The sequence below is a fragment of the Sander vitreus genome, chromosome 4 (assembly GCF_031162955.1).
Source record: "Sander vitreus isolate 19-12246 chromosome 4, sanVit1, whole genome shotgun sequence".
In the NCBI taxonomy this organism is placed as follows: Eukaryota; Metazoa; Chordata; class Actinopteri; order Perciformes; family Percidae; genus Sander; species Sander vitreus.
In genome coordinates this window covers 19780786-19798098 of record NC_135858.1, presented here as the reverse complement: position 1 = coordinate 19798098, position 17313 = coordinate 19780786, and the positions used below count along the sequence as shown (strand labels likewise).

General features: G+C 41.6%; 1 protein-coding gene across 19 annotated transcripts in view; it reads right to left on the bottom strand.

Annotated features, from left to right (window-relative positions):
* Positions 1-7052: 7052 nt before the first annotated feature.
* The window catches only part of r3hdm2 (R3H domain containing 2), a 75622-nt gene continuing 65361 nt past the window's right edge, over positions 7053-17313 (bottom strand). For all 19 annotated transcript variants that reach the window (XM_078248909.1, XM_078248921.1, XM_078248916.1 and 16 more), the window contains 8 exons: positions 15004-15161; positions 14117-14256; positions 13597-13697; positions 12485-12651; positions 12111-12255; positions 11097-11185; positions 9235-9319; positions 7053-8614 (listed from right to left, as the gene is read on the bottom strand). In XM_078248909.1, coding sequence (XP_078105035.1) covers positions 8211-8614; positions 9235-9319; positions 11097-11185; positions 12111-12255; positions 12485-12651; positions 13597-13697; positions 14117-14256; positions 15004-15161 — 1289 coding nt within the window. In that variant the 3' untranslated portion in view covers positions 7053-8210. The remainder of the gene's footprint in view (positions 8615-9234; positions 9320-11096; positions 11186-12110; positions 12256-12484; positions 12652-13596; positions 13698-14116; positions 14257-15003; positions 15162-17313) is intronic.

The window sequence follows — 17313 nt, the reverse complement described above, 5'->3', positions numbered from 1 at the left end:
TTTGGTTTCTCACTCAGCAAAGTAAAGTGTCATGTTAAATATTTGTGGACTGTGACCGGGTTGGTTCAGTGGGTAGAGCAGGCGCACATATACTGAGAGGTTTATGCCTCGACGCAGAGGTCCAGGGTTTGAATCTGACGTGATGATTTCCTGCATGTCTTCCCCCTCTCTCTCCCCTTTGTCACCTAGCTGTCCTGTCAAAATTAAAGGCGGAAAAGCCCAAAAAAAGAATCTTTAAAAAATATATATATATTTGTGGACTTTGTCAGTTGTCTTGTTTTGGGATTATTTTACTGAAGTAATGACAGTATGATTTAGATTGTGATTATGGACTCCCTCTGCCCCTTGTGTGTGTGTGTGTGTGTAAATAAATGAATGGATGCTGGTATATAAACAGGCATTTATTACATTACATTATAATGTGTTATAAATATGTTTATTTACTGGTTATAGATGTACTGTACATGGAGGTGGGGGTGGGGTAGGGTGGGGGGTAAAGAGTGTGTGTATGAGCATGGAATGTGTGTGTGTGTGTGTGTGTGTGTGTGTGTGTGTGTGTGTGTGTGAATGTGTGTGTGGAATGTGTGGAATTATGAAGTAGAACAGAACAGAACAGAATAGAATAGAACTTCTTTGTGACATAATTCCAGCATCCCATGTGCATGCACATAATTCTCACAGAGAACCTCACTTCAATCCTGGACTTTGAACTGTGAACATTTCAACCACAAAAAGAAAAACTTTTCACTTCAATTTCATCATTTGCAAGGGCAACAAGCAGAAGAAGGAAAAACTGAAGATGTCTCAACAGAAAGAGGTATGAATCATTCTTTAGTATTTAGGCTGCTTTTGACTTCTAACCCACTTCAACTAAATTTAAGAAATATACATTTGATTTTTGCTGCACAATGTTAATTTTACAGCTATAAGTACTGGTTATTTTTTCAGATTAAGAGTTTACGTACAAAACATATGACCAGTTTATAAAATATGATGCACTGCATTAGATTTAAGCACCCAACGGTTTATGAGGCAGTTAAAATTAGCTACACCTCAACATTTGAATGCAGCTTATATGTTAGTCAATAATAATAATGATCCAATAATATAATAACATAACACTGACAGGGGCCATTCTGCATTAATAGTACTTTAACTCTGAATGCTTTCAGTCAATTTTGTTGCAAAGACTTTTTTTTTTGAAATTTTGAATAGGATTTTTTCTAAAATAGATAATCTAAATACTCTAAGAACCCAAAAAACAATGTTCATGAGATTATATCAATTGTGAAAAGTATTAGAAGATAGAAATGAAGCCATAAAAACTATTTATTATTTTTAACACCTTGAGTAAAATTTTACTTCCCCTGCTCACCAAATTAAAAATTGTGAAGTTGTCCGTTCATTTATAGTCATCACTATATTATACATGTACATCGCTCCACAGGTGCTTTGTGGCAACACTAGTACTAGTAGTACCTGTATCTTACACTTTGCCACTGCATGTCTTTTTCCAACAGAATATAAATGCCAAACAAAGCCCTCTGGATCCAGATAAAATGGAGAATGAGGCAGAGCATGTAAAAAACAGAGAGACAGATTCTACCTCCAGACCCTCCAGCAGGGAAAGCGAGAAGACGGTCTCCTCAGTAATCGATGAAATAGCCAGCATAATCGTCTCAGATACACTGGATCGGACTTCTTGCAATATCAACGAGCTGATGCAGTCTATCTCCTGGTGGGAGGCTGAGGAACGCTCTAAGTCAGAGACTAATGATAATGAGGATAAATCCTCAGCGGATTGTCGCATCAACCAAAAGGTGAAGCGTCATTTAAAAAGGTTTTTTGGCCTCCGCCGAATATTTGCAGAGCACAAAGGAGAGCCACTGAAAGACACAAAGGAAGACCTGGTCATTGAGATGGATTCAACACAGGCACCATCAGGACAAGATGGACATCATGTACCCACAAATGTCAGCACACAAAAGTTTTGTAATTCTGACAGGACAGTTGAGAAATCTGCAGGCGCACATGGCAGAAAGGTCATTAAGAGGATGAAGTCTGCATTGAAGCGCCACTTCAAATTGGAAAAAAAGGCAGCAGAACAGAATTTGGATGGCTTTCCATGTCCTGAAGACCTACACTCTGACCATCTGGAGGGGGAGCATGAGGATGTCACAGTAGAGGAGACCATAAATATTTCCTCAACTTTGTCACTCACTGGCTCATCCCAGCCAGAGGTGCATTATGAAGTGAGGTCTGAAGTTATGGAAGAAAACCTTGTCACAGACATAGTTTTAACACCGGGATGCTCAGAAGCAGAACAAAAAGATGAGATCACCGGGTCAGCCAGCAGTAACTTGACATCTAAAGACACTAATCTGAGAGAGGTGCCTATCTATATAGAGATGGATGCACCCTCTTGTCCTGAAGAGGCATCTCCCACTGCCTCAATATGCTCCAATGAGGACATCAAGGCTGCTGAAGAAGCAGACCTGAACTCTGACCCTGTGGAACTGGTGGATGTTAAGCATGAGGACATCACACCAGAGGCCAAAAAAGTTCCCTTAACTTTGTCCCCCACTGGCTCATCTCGACCAGTGGAGCATCATGAAGTGAGGTCTGCAGTCATAGAGGACGACCTTGTCACAAACTTAGATTCACTACCAGGACCCTCAGGGCAGGATGGACATCTCGAACCTTCACAGGTCAACCTGGCAGCTGAGCACAATGTGGATGAAATTATCATGACAGCCAGCAGTCACCTGATGTCCAGTTGTGCATCTCCTAAAGAGATGTCTCCCACTGCCTCAAAACGCTCCAGTGAGGACAACAAGGCTGCAGAGGAATCAGGCCTGACCTCTGTCCCTCTGAAACTGCCGGATGTGGCAGATAAGGATGTCACACCAGGACCTTTCCTGGTCCTACCAGGAGCAGAACATGCAGATGAGGAAGTTGAGTCGGCCAGCAGTGAGTCGAGATCTAAAGACACTAATCTAACAAAACCAGGATCTTCGTTTTCTGAAGAGGGGCCCTTCATCAAGATTGATTCACCTTCAAAGGAGGACGACAAAAACGTCTGTGAGACTGTGACACAGAAGTCTTGTAATTCTGTCAGGATAGATAAGAAATCTGGAGGTGGACGTGAAAGCAAGATCTTTAAGAAGATAAACTCTGCATGGAATACCTTCTTCAGATCGAAACCAAGTGAAAAGGTCCAGCTGACAACAGGACAGACTTTGGATGATGCTGTCGAGTTAGAAGACAGTGACTCAAAATCTGGCTCTCCTTGTCCTGAAGAGGCATCTACCACTGCCTCAATACGCTCCAGTGAGGACAACAAGGATGCTGAGGAATCAGGCCTGACCTTTGTCCCTCTGGAACTGGTGGATGTGGCAGAGAAGGATGTCACACCAGAGAGTGTCATGAACGAATTGTTGAAGGACAACTTGGTCACAGACATGGATGTCACACCAGGACCTTTCCTGGTCCTACCAGGAGCAGAACATGCAGATGAGGTCGTCAGGTCAGCTAGCAGCAACTCGAGATCTATAGACACTAATCTGACAAAACCAGGATCTCCATTTCCTGGAGAGGGGCCCTTCATGGAGATGGATGCACCCTCCCAGGAAAACAACAAAGATGTCCGTGTGACCAGTTTGACTGTCAGTACAGATGAGAAATCTGCAGGTGGACGTGAAAGCAAGATCTTTAAGAAGATGAAGTCTGCATGGGATACCTTCTTCAGATTGAAACCAAGTGAAAAGGTCCAGCTGACAACAGGACAGGATTTGGATGATGTTGAGTTACAAAGCTGTGACTCAAAATCTGGCTCTCCAAGTCCAGAAGAGATGTCTCCCACTGCCTCAATACATTCATGTGAGGACAATAAGGCTGCTGAGGAATCAGACCTGACCTCTGTCCCTCTGGAACTGGTGGATGTGGCAGATAAGAATGTCACACCACAAGAGAAAGATGTTGCCTCAAAACCATCCACCCTCAGCTCATTACCACCAGTAGAGCATCGCAGAGAAAGTTTTTCAGTCACAGAGAAAGAACTGGTCAAGTACAGGGACTCAACCCCAGGACCTTCAGAACAGGACAGACAACCTGAGGGTTTCCAAGAGGACAATGGAGCAGCAGCATTACCCCAGCTCATTGGCCTAAAAAACATCTTCTACACCATAATCAAGGGATTCTTTGACAGCCTTACTGACGAGTAGGTTATTTAATTTTCTCACAGAAACTCCTGCCAACACTTGAATAAATTTGACATTTGTTGTGTATATTTTTGTTTTGTGATTTACCTTTGTTACACTGTTTTTGTCTTTTTAAGGGAGCGGAGAGAAATAAGCAAAGGTGTTTATAACACTGATGTGAAGGACAAGCTGGGTCACAACTGTGCTGAGGTGCTGAGGCTCGTCATAGAGACCATCACTGATATTCTATCACAAGCCATGACTCAATTCGCTCACCCACACGCTACCTTGACCAGGAGGAGTCCCACCTCTTCCCAGGCATGTGGGGAAGTTGGCCAGAACTTTGTTTTGACCGAGGACAACCTCCAGCAGAGTTTGAAAACCACTTTCGGCGAGGCTTACTGTGAAGTGATTGGTACAGACACATCTGTTAGCATCACACCCAAATTCACGGAGGCCATTATGAGAGCGATCACTGATGAGGTCAACTTGGTTCTGTCAGAAACCATAAAAGCCTCACTGAGTGGAGGATCCTCTCATGTCCGTTCTGATACCTGCTGCATGTTCTCAAGTTGCAGAGCATGCAAAAAGATGTTGGTAATCCGGGCAATAAAATCCCTCCTTACACAATTTGAGACACAGAAACAATCAGATTGTGAGAGTAAAGATGACAGATTGACTGATGAACATACCGTTGAAGTCCACGAGAAGGAGTTGCCGTGGTGGAGCTGTTTTCGTAAACTACTGAAGAAGGTGCACCCGGTTTCAGATGAACAAATGGACAAGGCTGTGAGGTTGTCACCAAATAAACTGTCATCTGGACACAGACTCTCCTCATCTCCTCAAGCCACATCCAGCATCTGCTCGAAGTGTTCCAGTAAACTGAACTCCACCCCTCTGGAGGTAGTTGAATATGTAGAAAAGGACGCCACATCAGGAGATACTGGAAACACCCCACCTTCAGACTACATCAGCTGGTTTCCAACAGCTTGCCTGGAGGACACAGTTATGACACAGAAACATTCAGATTGTGAGAGTAAAGATGACCGATTGACGGATGAACATACTATCAAAGTCCATGAGAAGTTGCCGTGGTGGAGCTGCTTTCGTAAACTACTGAAGAAGAAGGTGCACCCGGTTTCAGATGAACAAATGGACGAGGCTGTCAGGTTGTCACCAAATAAACTGTCATCTGGACACAGACTCTCTTCATCTCCTCAAGCCACATCCAGCGTCGGCTCAAAGTGCTCCAGTGAGCAGAACTCCACCCCTCTGGAGGTAGTTGATTATGTAACAGAGGATGAGGATTTCACAGCAGGAGATACTGGAAACACCCCACCTTCAGACTTAATCGGCTGGTTTCCAACAGCTTGCCTGGAGGATGAGGTCATCGTTTCAGAAAACCAGGCAAGCCCACCCACAACTCAGACCGAGGTGAGAAGTTCTTCTTGTCATCAGTTTAGTGACTCTGGCGATGGGAAAAGTGATGTTGGGACAGAGCAGGGTGTCACGGCTGCCTCTGACACTGAAGCCAATGAGACCCAGGCTGAGAAGAGCAACATAATCTGCCCATATTGCAAGGTATGGATGGTGATCTGAGGTTGTAAAGTGAAATGTATTCAACAAATTCAGTCAACTTCAACTCATCTTCAAGTCATCTTTATGTTGAACTATATAGGTTTATTTTATTTCTGTACTTACCCTGTTGTTTTATTTCAAATATCCTAAAAGCACAAGATGGACGACGATGAGAGGGCTTCAGCTCAGGATCAGGCTGTCCACACCAAAAGGTCATCTCTGCTGAAGAGAATCTGGCTGTTCTGCTGCCGTCAGAACTGTGATTCCTATGAGTGCCCTCCCCACTTAACTGGACGACAAATTCTACTCCATTGCCTTTCCCTACTCTCCATCCCTCTTTTTTCTTAAGTAAATAAACTGAAAGTACAGTAAGCATAGTGTTGATACGTGGTCTATGGTAAATGATGTGCTGGTTCTGGTGGTATATTGTGTATGTGATGTACTGACGCTGAGAATATATGTAGTAGATGTTCTGCCGCTCTCAATCATATCACATGATCTTCATCAGCAGATGATGCTTATCTTATTTTCAAGGTTAAAAGGTAAAATTGTAGGACTTACCGAATACATTTTCATGACAAATGGGAAAACTATATCTGCTGATGAAAACCATGTTATGATTGAAAGCTACAGAGCAGCTATTTAATGAAACCGTTTTCTCAACTGCAGTTTCTATGAACTAAAGTTGGCACTAGAGAAAAGGTATGTCATCGTATAAAGAGTACACTGTTTTAGCATTGCACGCCTGTAACATTGTCGGACACTTAAAGAAAAAAAAAACAATGTAACTCGACTCGATTCACTCGGCTGTGCAGATTCAGGTGTTTTATGCTATTAGCAGCTAATGTAGTGTGGAGCAGAGATATGGAGTGGGCTACAGAGGTCTGGTAAACTCACTTCTTTTTAACTCCACACCAAGACATTTTTTCATTTTCAAACGTGTAGTCTTCAGACCCAACTGACACTGTCAGCAGATTTTGTGCAGCTCCCTTGGGGCGCCAAAAGGGAGAAAACCAAAACAAATTGTATGCAGTAGTACTCCCCAAAACCTGTATACAGACTTTGATGTGTAAAATCTTTGGAGTTCCCCTGTCAAATCAAAAGGATTCTTTCTCTGGGGAGCATGAAGATGCTCAGTATGTACGGACAATAATTAAATTAAAAAGGAAAAACCTGCCTAAATGAGCAGAGAAGCAAATAACTGCAGATGACAGACAGACAGACTTCAGAGTCAGCTTCAATAAAGTCAAACAATGAACCACATGACACAGAAGATGTTTTGAAAGATTTTTTCTCGACTTTTATATTTTTAAAAACAAACAAAAAAATAACAGATTAAATAAAATTTACAGTAGACATATGCAATCATTGTGCACTTTAACTACTTCTTCTGATACGTTCTGCACAGCTGTCAACGAAAAACGCAAACACAACGGGGCGTCGGGGTGGATGTGGGACAGTTGTGGGAAAGAGGAGAGGACCGAAGAAGTGAGGTAGAGGGCAGTAAGGAGGAAACAAATGTAGGAAAGAGGAGAGGGGATGAAGAGGGAAGGAGTAAAGGATAAAGGAAGACCTAAACGTTTTCACTCAGGGAAAAGAAAGAAAAATCACTGAATATATAGATTTCTTTTATTCCTTACATCACTTATATAAATATATTGAATCCCAAAAAAGAAAAAAACTTCTGAGAAGAAAAAAAAACAGCGCAATACAGAAACCCACAACAGCAGTAAGGCAAACAGAAAGCAAGAGAGGAGAGAGCAGTGAGAGAGTACATGAGAGGAACAGAGGAGCAGAGAGATAGGAGGCAGTATGAGACATGGCAAGAAAAAAGAGCCGGGTGCGGTAAAGCAAAGAGAGTGCGCAACTGTGCGTATGAAAATTTATAAATATGTGAGATTAAGAGACGACTGGGTGACGGAGAGTTGAGGAAGGAGAGAAAGTGTTGGTAGATAAAAGGAGTAAAGGAGAAAGGGTTAGAGAGCGGGGGGGGAAGAGGAGGAAAAGGTTTGACTGAGGTCGACTGTCCAGTGTGTTTTTGTTATGTGCTACGTGACCCTGTTGCCTGCGTTTGTGTCTCTTGGTTTGTGGTGTGTGTGTGTGGCATTGCATGTGTTTTTGTATAATGGCAGCACACATTCCACGGCAACAGTGAAACACATGCTTTGCGTGTCTTGTGTGCTTGTCTGCTATATAAATACAAAAAAAACAATTAATAAAAACAAACAAAATCATATTTGCAACCAAATGCCTGTCACCTCATGATTTACACCTTCTTCCCTTTTATACATTTGACACATCATTTAACTCAAGTATTTTTTTTTTTGTTTTTTGTTTTTCAATTGTACACTAAGAGCAGTCCCCCTCAGTCCTTCCTTTTCCACCACTCCACCATGAGTCTCTTTCTTTCTTTCCTCCCCCTCTCTTTTCCTTTCACTGAGAACTGGCTCTCTCCAACACACGCAGGTCATAGTTTTTTTTGGCGGCCCTCAGTTTGAAGAGGCTGGCCCCGCTGTTGTTAAGTTTGAAGGAAGCACTCTGGGCAGCCATGGTGCTGGGGAACACTGCCACTACTGTGTAGAGGTGAGCCGGGTCGTTGCCGTCCCCCTTCACTCCTCCAGCTCCCACGCTGGCCCCGAGCCCAGCGGTGGCTCCCAGCCCAGCAGGCCCTGCACCAGGACAGGGGCCACAGCCTCCTGCTCCTCCTCTGCCACCCTGGGGCTCCTTCAGCCACTGGATCTTGGCACCGCACATCGACAGCTGGTTGAAGAGCTTTTCAGCCTCTGGACGTGAAATCCCCTCTGGTAGGTCCGTAACCTCGAGTACTCGACTCAACACTGGACAAAGAAGAGACGAGGATAGTCGGAGTGAGACAGAAGAGGTTAAGTGACTCGATTGCTCAATCTGTATCTTAACAGACTTGAAGCATCTCTTCCAGAGACATGCCATGTGTGTTTGCTTGCCTGTTTCAGCTAAAAACTTTTTTGCAATGTGCAGTGCTTGGGGGAATTATGGTGTGCACGGCCCTGAGGGCAGCAGGATACTCCAAAGGAAATCCAATTTGGCGTATTTTCAACAGCTGTAGAACTGCACTTGAATGCAGTGCTGCAAGCACATGGCAGTATACACTCTGCAACTCAAGGTTTATTTAATGGCGTCCACACCAGATGGAGGAGTTTGAGGGAAACAATACAAGAAAATCAGATAAAAAACTGATACACTCTAGGCACATCCTCTGCTGCCCTCTAGTATCTACTCACATTCACAGCTCACACACCTGAACTAAACTCAGCCAAGGTGCTCAGATGAGAACAGAGAGAACCTCTAAATCATCAAATTCTCAGGTGGCGCTCTTTGATAATTAAAAAGCACATGGGACTGAGTATAACAATACCTGCAGAAAAATGTAATAACAATGGTAGATATTCTGATCTGTGATGATGCATCTCTAACTTACCAACGTCAGTGGTGCCGAGATCTGTTGACGCCGATTTGAGTGTTTGTTTTTTCCCTCGTGTCCCGTGTTTCATTACTCCTTGGTTCTGAACGCATAACAACACAGATATTATGAGGTTCATTATTACAATGCTGTTCCACAATGAGACACTAGATGGGGGTAGAAGCAATCAGTGGGAGCCTTTCGACTTAGTCTCTGGTAACTGGAAACACAAACCGTTGCAACATACACTAGTGGGCACAAAAACTGATGGCCAGGTCACAGTGTGTTATGGCTTCCATTTAAAATGGATGGAACTTTAGTACTTCTTGCTTACACAACATTCTTCAAAGAAAGATTTTAAACAATTTCTAAACAGCCAACATTATACGACTGTGACTTAAGAAAGTTGTCACTGTTCCCTAACTTCAAAAAAATGTATATAAATCTTCATTCACAGAACAAAGATACTCTGTGTTGACTATTTGGTCAGTAATACATTTTAAGGCCGTTACACACCGGGGGGGCGTGACGAATAAGCGGCGTGAAAATATTTTGCCTCAAAACTATTCACAGCGGCAGCGATGCCAATTTGCGACAGTTTTGAATAAAAGTTTCTGATATTCATGTCAGCTCAGTGTCGGAGGGACAGTTGGAGTTCCGTCTGGGGGACGCTGCTGAAGAGAGAGAGAAAGTGAAGGAAGATGCAGTGAGTGGACGAGAGACAGCGGTCAGAGCAGAGGAGAGTTAACGTTAAGCCGTGACGATATCAAGTTAATGTTCAGCAGCTGGAGTCTGCAGTTTGATCACAAATAAGCACGGAGGTATCCTGTCTTGTTTCTCCGGCTGCTGAGTGGAATGACAGGGGGTTAGCTCCGGGGACTCCAGCCCCGTCTCCCCCCAAAGCAGTAAAAGCTATCACTAAGCTACTGTACGCTATTTATTAAGTTTCCTTTTAGCGAAATACTCAGTGAATTTAATTTCCTGTGGAAAACAGTGTAGCGTATGTCTAGGACTTTTATTGTGAAAGGTAAGAACGGAGAGAAAGTCTCTGGTAAACGCTGCGTTTGTGATAGTTGAAAGGAGTAATAAAGCTTGCCGTCCGTACAGTCTGTGGTTCGGACAGCAGCGTCCGTGTTGTTTTATGATGATCCTCAGAAGAAAACAACAACGTGATTGGTTGATGTCTTTATTCGTGAAAGCTCAGAAAAATCGACCTTATTATAAATAATTAAATTATAAATACGTTGCCTTATTGCAGCATAATATTCGCGTTCTGTGTGAAAGTAAAAACAACAGTTTGAAAAAAATATATTGACGTGCAAATTAATCGCACAAAAAAATGTCCCTGATGTGTAAAGGCCTTATACTGACATTTTCACCTATTTTAACACCTTTTATCACCCTTTAACAACAAATAAAAACAATAAATGGAACAATATATTTTCTTGTGTTCTTACATTAAAACATATCCTCTTCAAAAACAAACACTTCATGACCAACCAGCAAGGGTAGAATTTGAACCAATAATCTAAAAGTGGTGTAGCAGCATTGAAATGAAGAATATTCGGAATTTTAATTTCTTCTCTGTGCCTGGTGGTGTATTTCATTATACTTAATTACATTTTGAGTGTGGAATTCATGAACGCTATTTAAGCCGGAAATAAATAAATTGCAGAAGCAATTCATGCTGAAATGAGATAACAGCATGATCAATTATCAAGGCCAATTTGATCAAGACCAAGGCCAACTTCTTAATATTATATTACCATATTGGGTAACTGGAAGGCTTTCTTAAAAGAATATCAAGACCAGCCAATATCACAGCCTTAACATGTAAAAAGGGTTGAGTTGTGTTAGAACAAAGGGCTGCCAGTACTGACCTGATGGGAGCTGTAGGACTGGCCATGCATGAGGGGAGGACACAGGCTGTACTGGAGAGGTTGTCCCAACAGAGAGTAGCGCCCATCACCTTAACAACATATAAATTACAAATTATAATCAAAATGATCCATCCTGGAAAAAAAACTTCAATTTAGAGTTGTATTGCCCCAGCAGAGGTCAGGTAAACCTTATCACCACAGTTTCTCTTTTTCAAGAGAGACCTGGCCAAGAGGGCAACATGAGAACAGTGTTATGACAATGATTACACTTACGTACAGCAGTCAAAAAGGAGATGGATGATGGATTTAATGAGGGTTTATGGTAATGGCAAAGATTTCACATTCAAGATATTATATTAAACACAAATTGTAGAGTAAAAAACAACATCCTAAAAAGCATCCAAGTGATTAGAAATGGGTCAAAGCTAATGTAGCTTATTATAACAGTATTCTTTCATTTTGGTGTTTTATAGACAATCCAATAAGACCCGTGTCATGGTGATATTTCATGGATCGTAGACTGATGCAATACCGTTTTAGTACGTGTAATCATGCATTCCAAACAGTGGGTCTCAGTAAAGTCTTATCAGTAAAGGTATTATGGCTCGGTGTATAAATATTGGTCAGAGGACAGGGTCGAAGTAACGCCATGTGTAGGTACAGAAGGTTTGACCCGGTGGCACAGTGCCAGTTGTGTGAACCTGCTTAGGCTATTGGCTTAGGGCCAAAAGCCACCTCACGAAGTTTAGAAGGTCACTGTGGCAAAAGTCTAAGCAGGGGTTCAAGCACACAGCTGTTAACAGCTGTAAAAGTACTTTATGTTTACTTGCCTGTAAACTTAATAAGAAATCATTACAAAACAACCTGGTACGATTTTTTGTGGTTTGGGCCATCATTTCTAATGGTCATGATAACTATGTGTAAACATGTTTATTGCAGGTATTTGGTACTGCTGTATCTGTGAACAAGATATCTGTGTATGCATTTGAACCTTCACTCTTCTTGTTCATTTACCTTGAGCTGGTCCTCCTGGCCGGGGAAACTGGGAAATGAGTGGTAATGGTCCCAGGCCTGGACAGACGCTGCTGACGCTGCCAGAGGGAGACGGGGTGGGAGACTGAGTAGGGGAGGCCAGGGGACTCGTCAGCTGGTTACTGGCCTGAACATTGAGAGGAATAAAGAAGAGGAAAAAGATGAAATAATGTGACATAAGTTCTGTCATTCCTATTCTACCTGTTGACCACTAGGGGGCTGCTAATGAATGAATACATGTTGATTTCTGCAACTGCATTTCTGAGTTACAGTCTGGATTCATTAGATCCTTCACATTTATTTAAAAATAATGTCAGCCACTGGTCAAGAAGACCTTCATGTGTATTTGTGTGTACCTGTGGAGTGTCCGGTTTGTAGAGCTCTCCTGGCTTGCTGGGCCTCTGCTCTATGCTGTAGTACTTGCATGGGTTCCACTGGACCAGAGGAGGGTTCTGGGAAGGCTGTGGTCCATTGGGGACGCTGAGCTGCATGACCATCACCCCAGGCCCAGGAGGCGGTACTCCTGAGAGAGCATACAGAAAGACAGGCCCACATGTAGATAAACAGCTGATATATGGCATTTATTAGTGACTAAGGATCTAAAACAACACTGGCAAGTCTCTATAGCTGGGTGAAATTATCTGGTTGACCAAGTGAAGTCCTGGGGAGTTTGAAAATATAACTTTTAGAGCAAATTACTAATATAAATGGGTCTGAGAAACTGACCAATCAAATAGTAGTAAATGGCACAAACAAGAGCAGAGGTTGAAAGGATAAAGTGACCATCATTACGATCAACATTTACCTAAGGCCAAATGGGAGCAGACATGCAGGTTTTCCGCGATTTCTTCAAACATTTTCTATTTCAGGACATTGATTTACAAGTTCAACGTGTGAATCGTGTGTACCTCTCTCTAAACTTTACCCTGAATACCTTTCACCTGATTTTCACCTGAAGAGGAGCAATATTTTTTTGCTACGCTGATCTGTGTTTGGGGCTGTTTACCCCCCCCCCGTCCCCCTCTCTCTCTCTCCTTGCGAACCTTGACCTGAAAACAAGTTCATGTAATGTTGAGTGTGACTTCTGCAACTCCCTCACCTCCTCGCGTGCATGTCGAAACGAAAATACAAGTACAAGTTTTTTTTAAACTTGTACTGTGTTTTATGTGGAGAAGTGCAATGAAATACATTTCATATGCATTTTAAATTATGGTTTGTTGTGTTCTTTATCAGTAGTTCATATGGAATTCATGATGTATTTTTGTAAATTTAGGGTGACAATCTTTTTTTTTGTGTGTGTTTTGAAGAATAGTTGAAAGTTTGATATCACTGAATTTATAATGCTCACAAATTAGATCAAATGAATTAAAACAAAATAAAATCTTAAAAAAGCTAATCATGTTCATCTAGTGGTCACAAAACGTTTAACTAATGGGCACTTTAAAAACCTGTTGACACTAAGTCTCACCTGAATATTGCTGCTGCAACTGTTGAGGGTTGCAAGGAGATGGCGACTGTGTGATTTGATACTGCTCAGAGGTGGGGGGCTGCAGGTAACCTACTGATGGGCTGCAGGATTAGACACGCACAAAGAGGGAGAAAATAAATGCATTGGGAAAGGTAATTCTCTCACACACACACACACACACACACACACACACACACACACACACACACACACACACACACACACACACACACACACACACACACACACACACACACACACACACACACACACACACACAGGAGAATAGATACCCACACAACCTATCCAGAAGATTAAGAAAATAATTATTACAACTTTCTCATGTCAATGACAATTACAACAGCACTAAAAGCTAAGTGAAAACAACTTCACTGATATGAGGAAATGCTCTCACAAAACTTTGCTGTGCCTAAACTTGATGTTTAACGCATAACACATTTGACATTTTTTAATACTATTGCCCACTCATTTGTCACTCATACGATGTATTCAAACATACCTTGTGCTATTCTGCTGTGTGGGAGTGATAACACTGTAGTAGACAGGCATGGGTCCTTGAACAGACTGGCTGACTGGCACCATCACCTGCTGCTGGTACTGCTGCTGCACCACCTGCTGATTTTCATTTCCCACTGGTACCTGGAGAAGTGTAAAAGGTCAAGAGAAAAGATACCATTTAGGAAGAAATTACTTTGTGGTTCTTCTGACTGCTGTCAAAGCTAAAAACATTTGGAGAAACGAAGACAAAACTTACAGAGAGGGATTAACTCAACTCATTTAATTTGGTCAAACACTTGTTGCTGTTTAAATAAAGACTGTATCCGTCTGTCCATTTTTATCTTGTTCACGAGCATTTGGAATAGTATACGGCAAAGTTACTAAAGGTTTATTTTATACGACTACTGTTTCTAACTATCGATTTTTTTTTAAAACCAAGGCACAGGCAGAAGTGAATGTTGGCCCTTGTATATCTGCTCTCTGGAACGGACCTGCGTCAAGAGTTTAAATATAGTCAACTCAAGCCGATTTAAAACTCTGCTGCTCAAACCTACTGTGTTTATTTTGAGCTTGCTGCAATTCTATGACTCTGGTGTAAGGATGTACATGATTATTGATATTGTATTCATCTTCCACATCAATTTTAATCAAGATTAATGGAAATGCATTTCTTGGGGTCATTTAACTTGGCCTCTTTAACATAAAACTGTTGTTTGAAGTGTGCAGCAGATGGAGCTGTTTAACCTGTTAAGATGAGCCACATGTATATTGATACTGTTGGGGCTAAAGTTTTCAGCTCACCAGTCTCATTTTCTTGCCAATAACAGTAAAAACGGTTCTATTTGTGTCCTTCATTTTGTCCTACACCTGACTTAAAACTGTCCATACCTGATATGATGGCATCTGTGGGTACTGAACCATTATGCTCTGCATTTGTCCTCCCATGCCTGCCCTCTGGGAATTTAGCAGGCCAGGGTTTTGGGGCTGCTGCACACCCATCATGCCCTGATAGCTTGGTGGCTGGCTGGGCATCATGGTCTGGATACCTGATGACAACAGACAACAATTGGAGGAGAGAAATTAGAGTAGTGTGATAAAGGAACAGTACAGTACAAGAGAGGAAAAAAGAGAAGAAAGGTAGTTGGGCCTTTGCCTTTGAGGTAAAAATCACAACAGCACAGAAGTAGAGTTGACTTTAACAAAACAGTTGATGATGTTTATGCCAGATTATGGTGCTGTGAGTTATCTTTGCTCCAAGGCCAAAATTGAGGCAACCTGGGTGATGGCACAATAAACCAATACATTTGTCTGGACTATCTTTATACTTTTTTAGGTTGATATATTGTATACCTTGTTTTCATAAAAAAAGAGGATGTCAGTAAACTTTATTTACACAAAATCAATGGTTTTACAACCCAGAAGTATTTGTGCCAAACAGAAGAGTGAATAGAAGAAGACTGTTTGGCTTGTTTGTGCCTAACAAGCCAAACAGGCTTCATTCCAATTACATTCCCAACAATCATAAAGTAAATTCAGAAGGGTCTCAGTTCACACTTTTGATGTTTATTTTTAGTATAAATCTTGGCCATCACAAAACGTATAGAAGAGAATTCCTTTATGGTCATTGCACAACAATATATACTGAACAAAATTATAAACGCAACACTTTGTTTTTGCCCCTATTTTTCCGGGAGGGGTCCGAAAACCAGTCAATATCTGGTACTAAGCTGTCGCTGACGTGACCTCGATGCTCATGATCCATCTGGCACACCACTGTGAGCCAGAGTCCATCCAGGTTGTCGACAATGTTTATCCGTCACTTACTGTATAAACACACAGCCAACCTCAGCAGTTCCCAAATAAAAAATACTGAGGGATAAAGCTTTCAAGGTTTTCCAGAAAAGAGTTCTATTTTGGTCCAAGAATATATGACTTGGCAGAACAATGCAGGACAAGGTTGTTTAAAATTAACCTTTTACCTGGTAGACTTAAAACCGAGTATGATTCAGCAGTTTTCTGCTGAGGGAAGACCATTATACAGTAATTAAGAGGTGTAAAGACTCACCGATATGAAACGGTATCTGTATCCGACTACACTAACTACTGCTAACGTTAGGTTTCATTTTTGGAGGGAGTGGTGAAAGTGGCTGAGAGGAATACATCGTGGATATTGTGAATTGTACTAGCTATGGTGAGTCATCTATCCACGTGTGTGTTCATAAACATGTGAGTAGACTGGCATAAATATGTATTTTGTTGTGTTAAGTTTATATTGACGTTTATATGTTCTAAGATGTTCATTTAGAATATACTACATTAGCATAAAAGTCCGCCAGCCACATGCTAATTCTCGCAATAGTATTATTTGGCTCATATGTGTACTCACGTAATACTGTATATGAATATTATTGGAGTGCTCACAATGGCTGTGTAATGTGGACCTATGTTTGAGTTACTAAGATTACAGCAGCAAGGAGGCTGTTTAATTTAGTATGGAGCTGATGTAGATGTTATTTGGTTATGAGTGGCAAGCTAATTAAGTTAAAAGGTAGAGCTGGGCAATATATCAATATTATATTGATATCGTGATATGAGACTAGATATCGTCTTAGATTTTGGATATCGTAATATGACGTAAGTGTTGTCTTTTACTGGTTTTAAAGGCTGCATTACAGTAAAGTGATGTCATTTTTTGAACTTACCAGACTGTTTTAACTGTTCTATTATTTGCCTTTACCCACTTAGTCATTATAGCCACATTACTGATGATTATTTATCAAAACTCTCATTGTGTGAATAGTCAACACTACGATATCATTGCGGTATCGATATCGAGGTATTTGGCCAAAAATATCGTGATATTTGATTTTCTCCATATCGCGCAGCCCTAGTTAAAGGTATACTATTAGCACATAAGCCTGTGTCCGGATGTGCCTGCTTACAGTCAGTTGCCTTCTGGAAATATGTCACATAAAATTTTATGAAAGTGATGCTTTTGAAAACATGATACTTCTGACAATAAATTTAAAAAAATTTAAATGGCATGTCTATTTTGTCTCAGCGGAGCTGAGATGAGAACAATTGAAACACGGCAACAACCCGCGCAGCACTGCAGACAATTCACCACTGCGGGTCAACTAAATAACGCCGAAGTGTCTACGTCGGTAGGATTAACAGATAAAATGCCTTCTCCTAAGC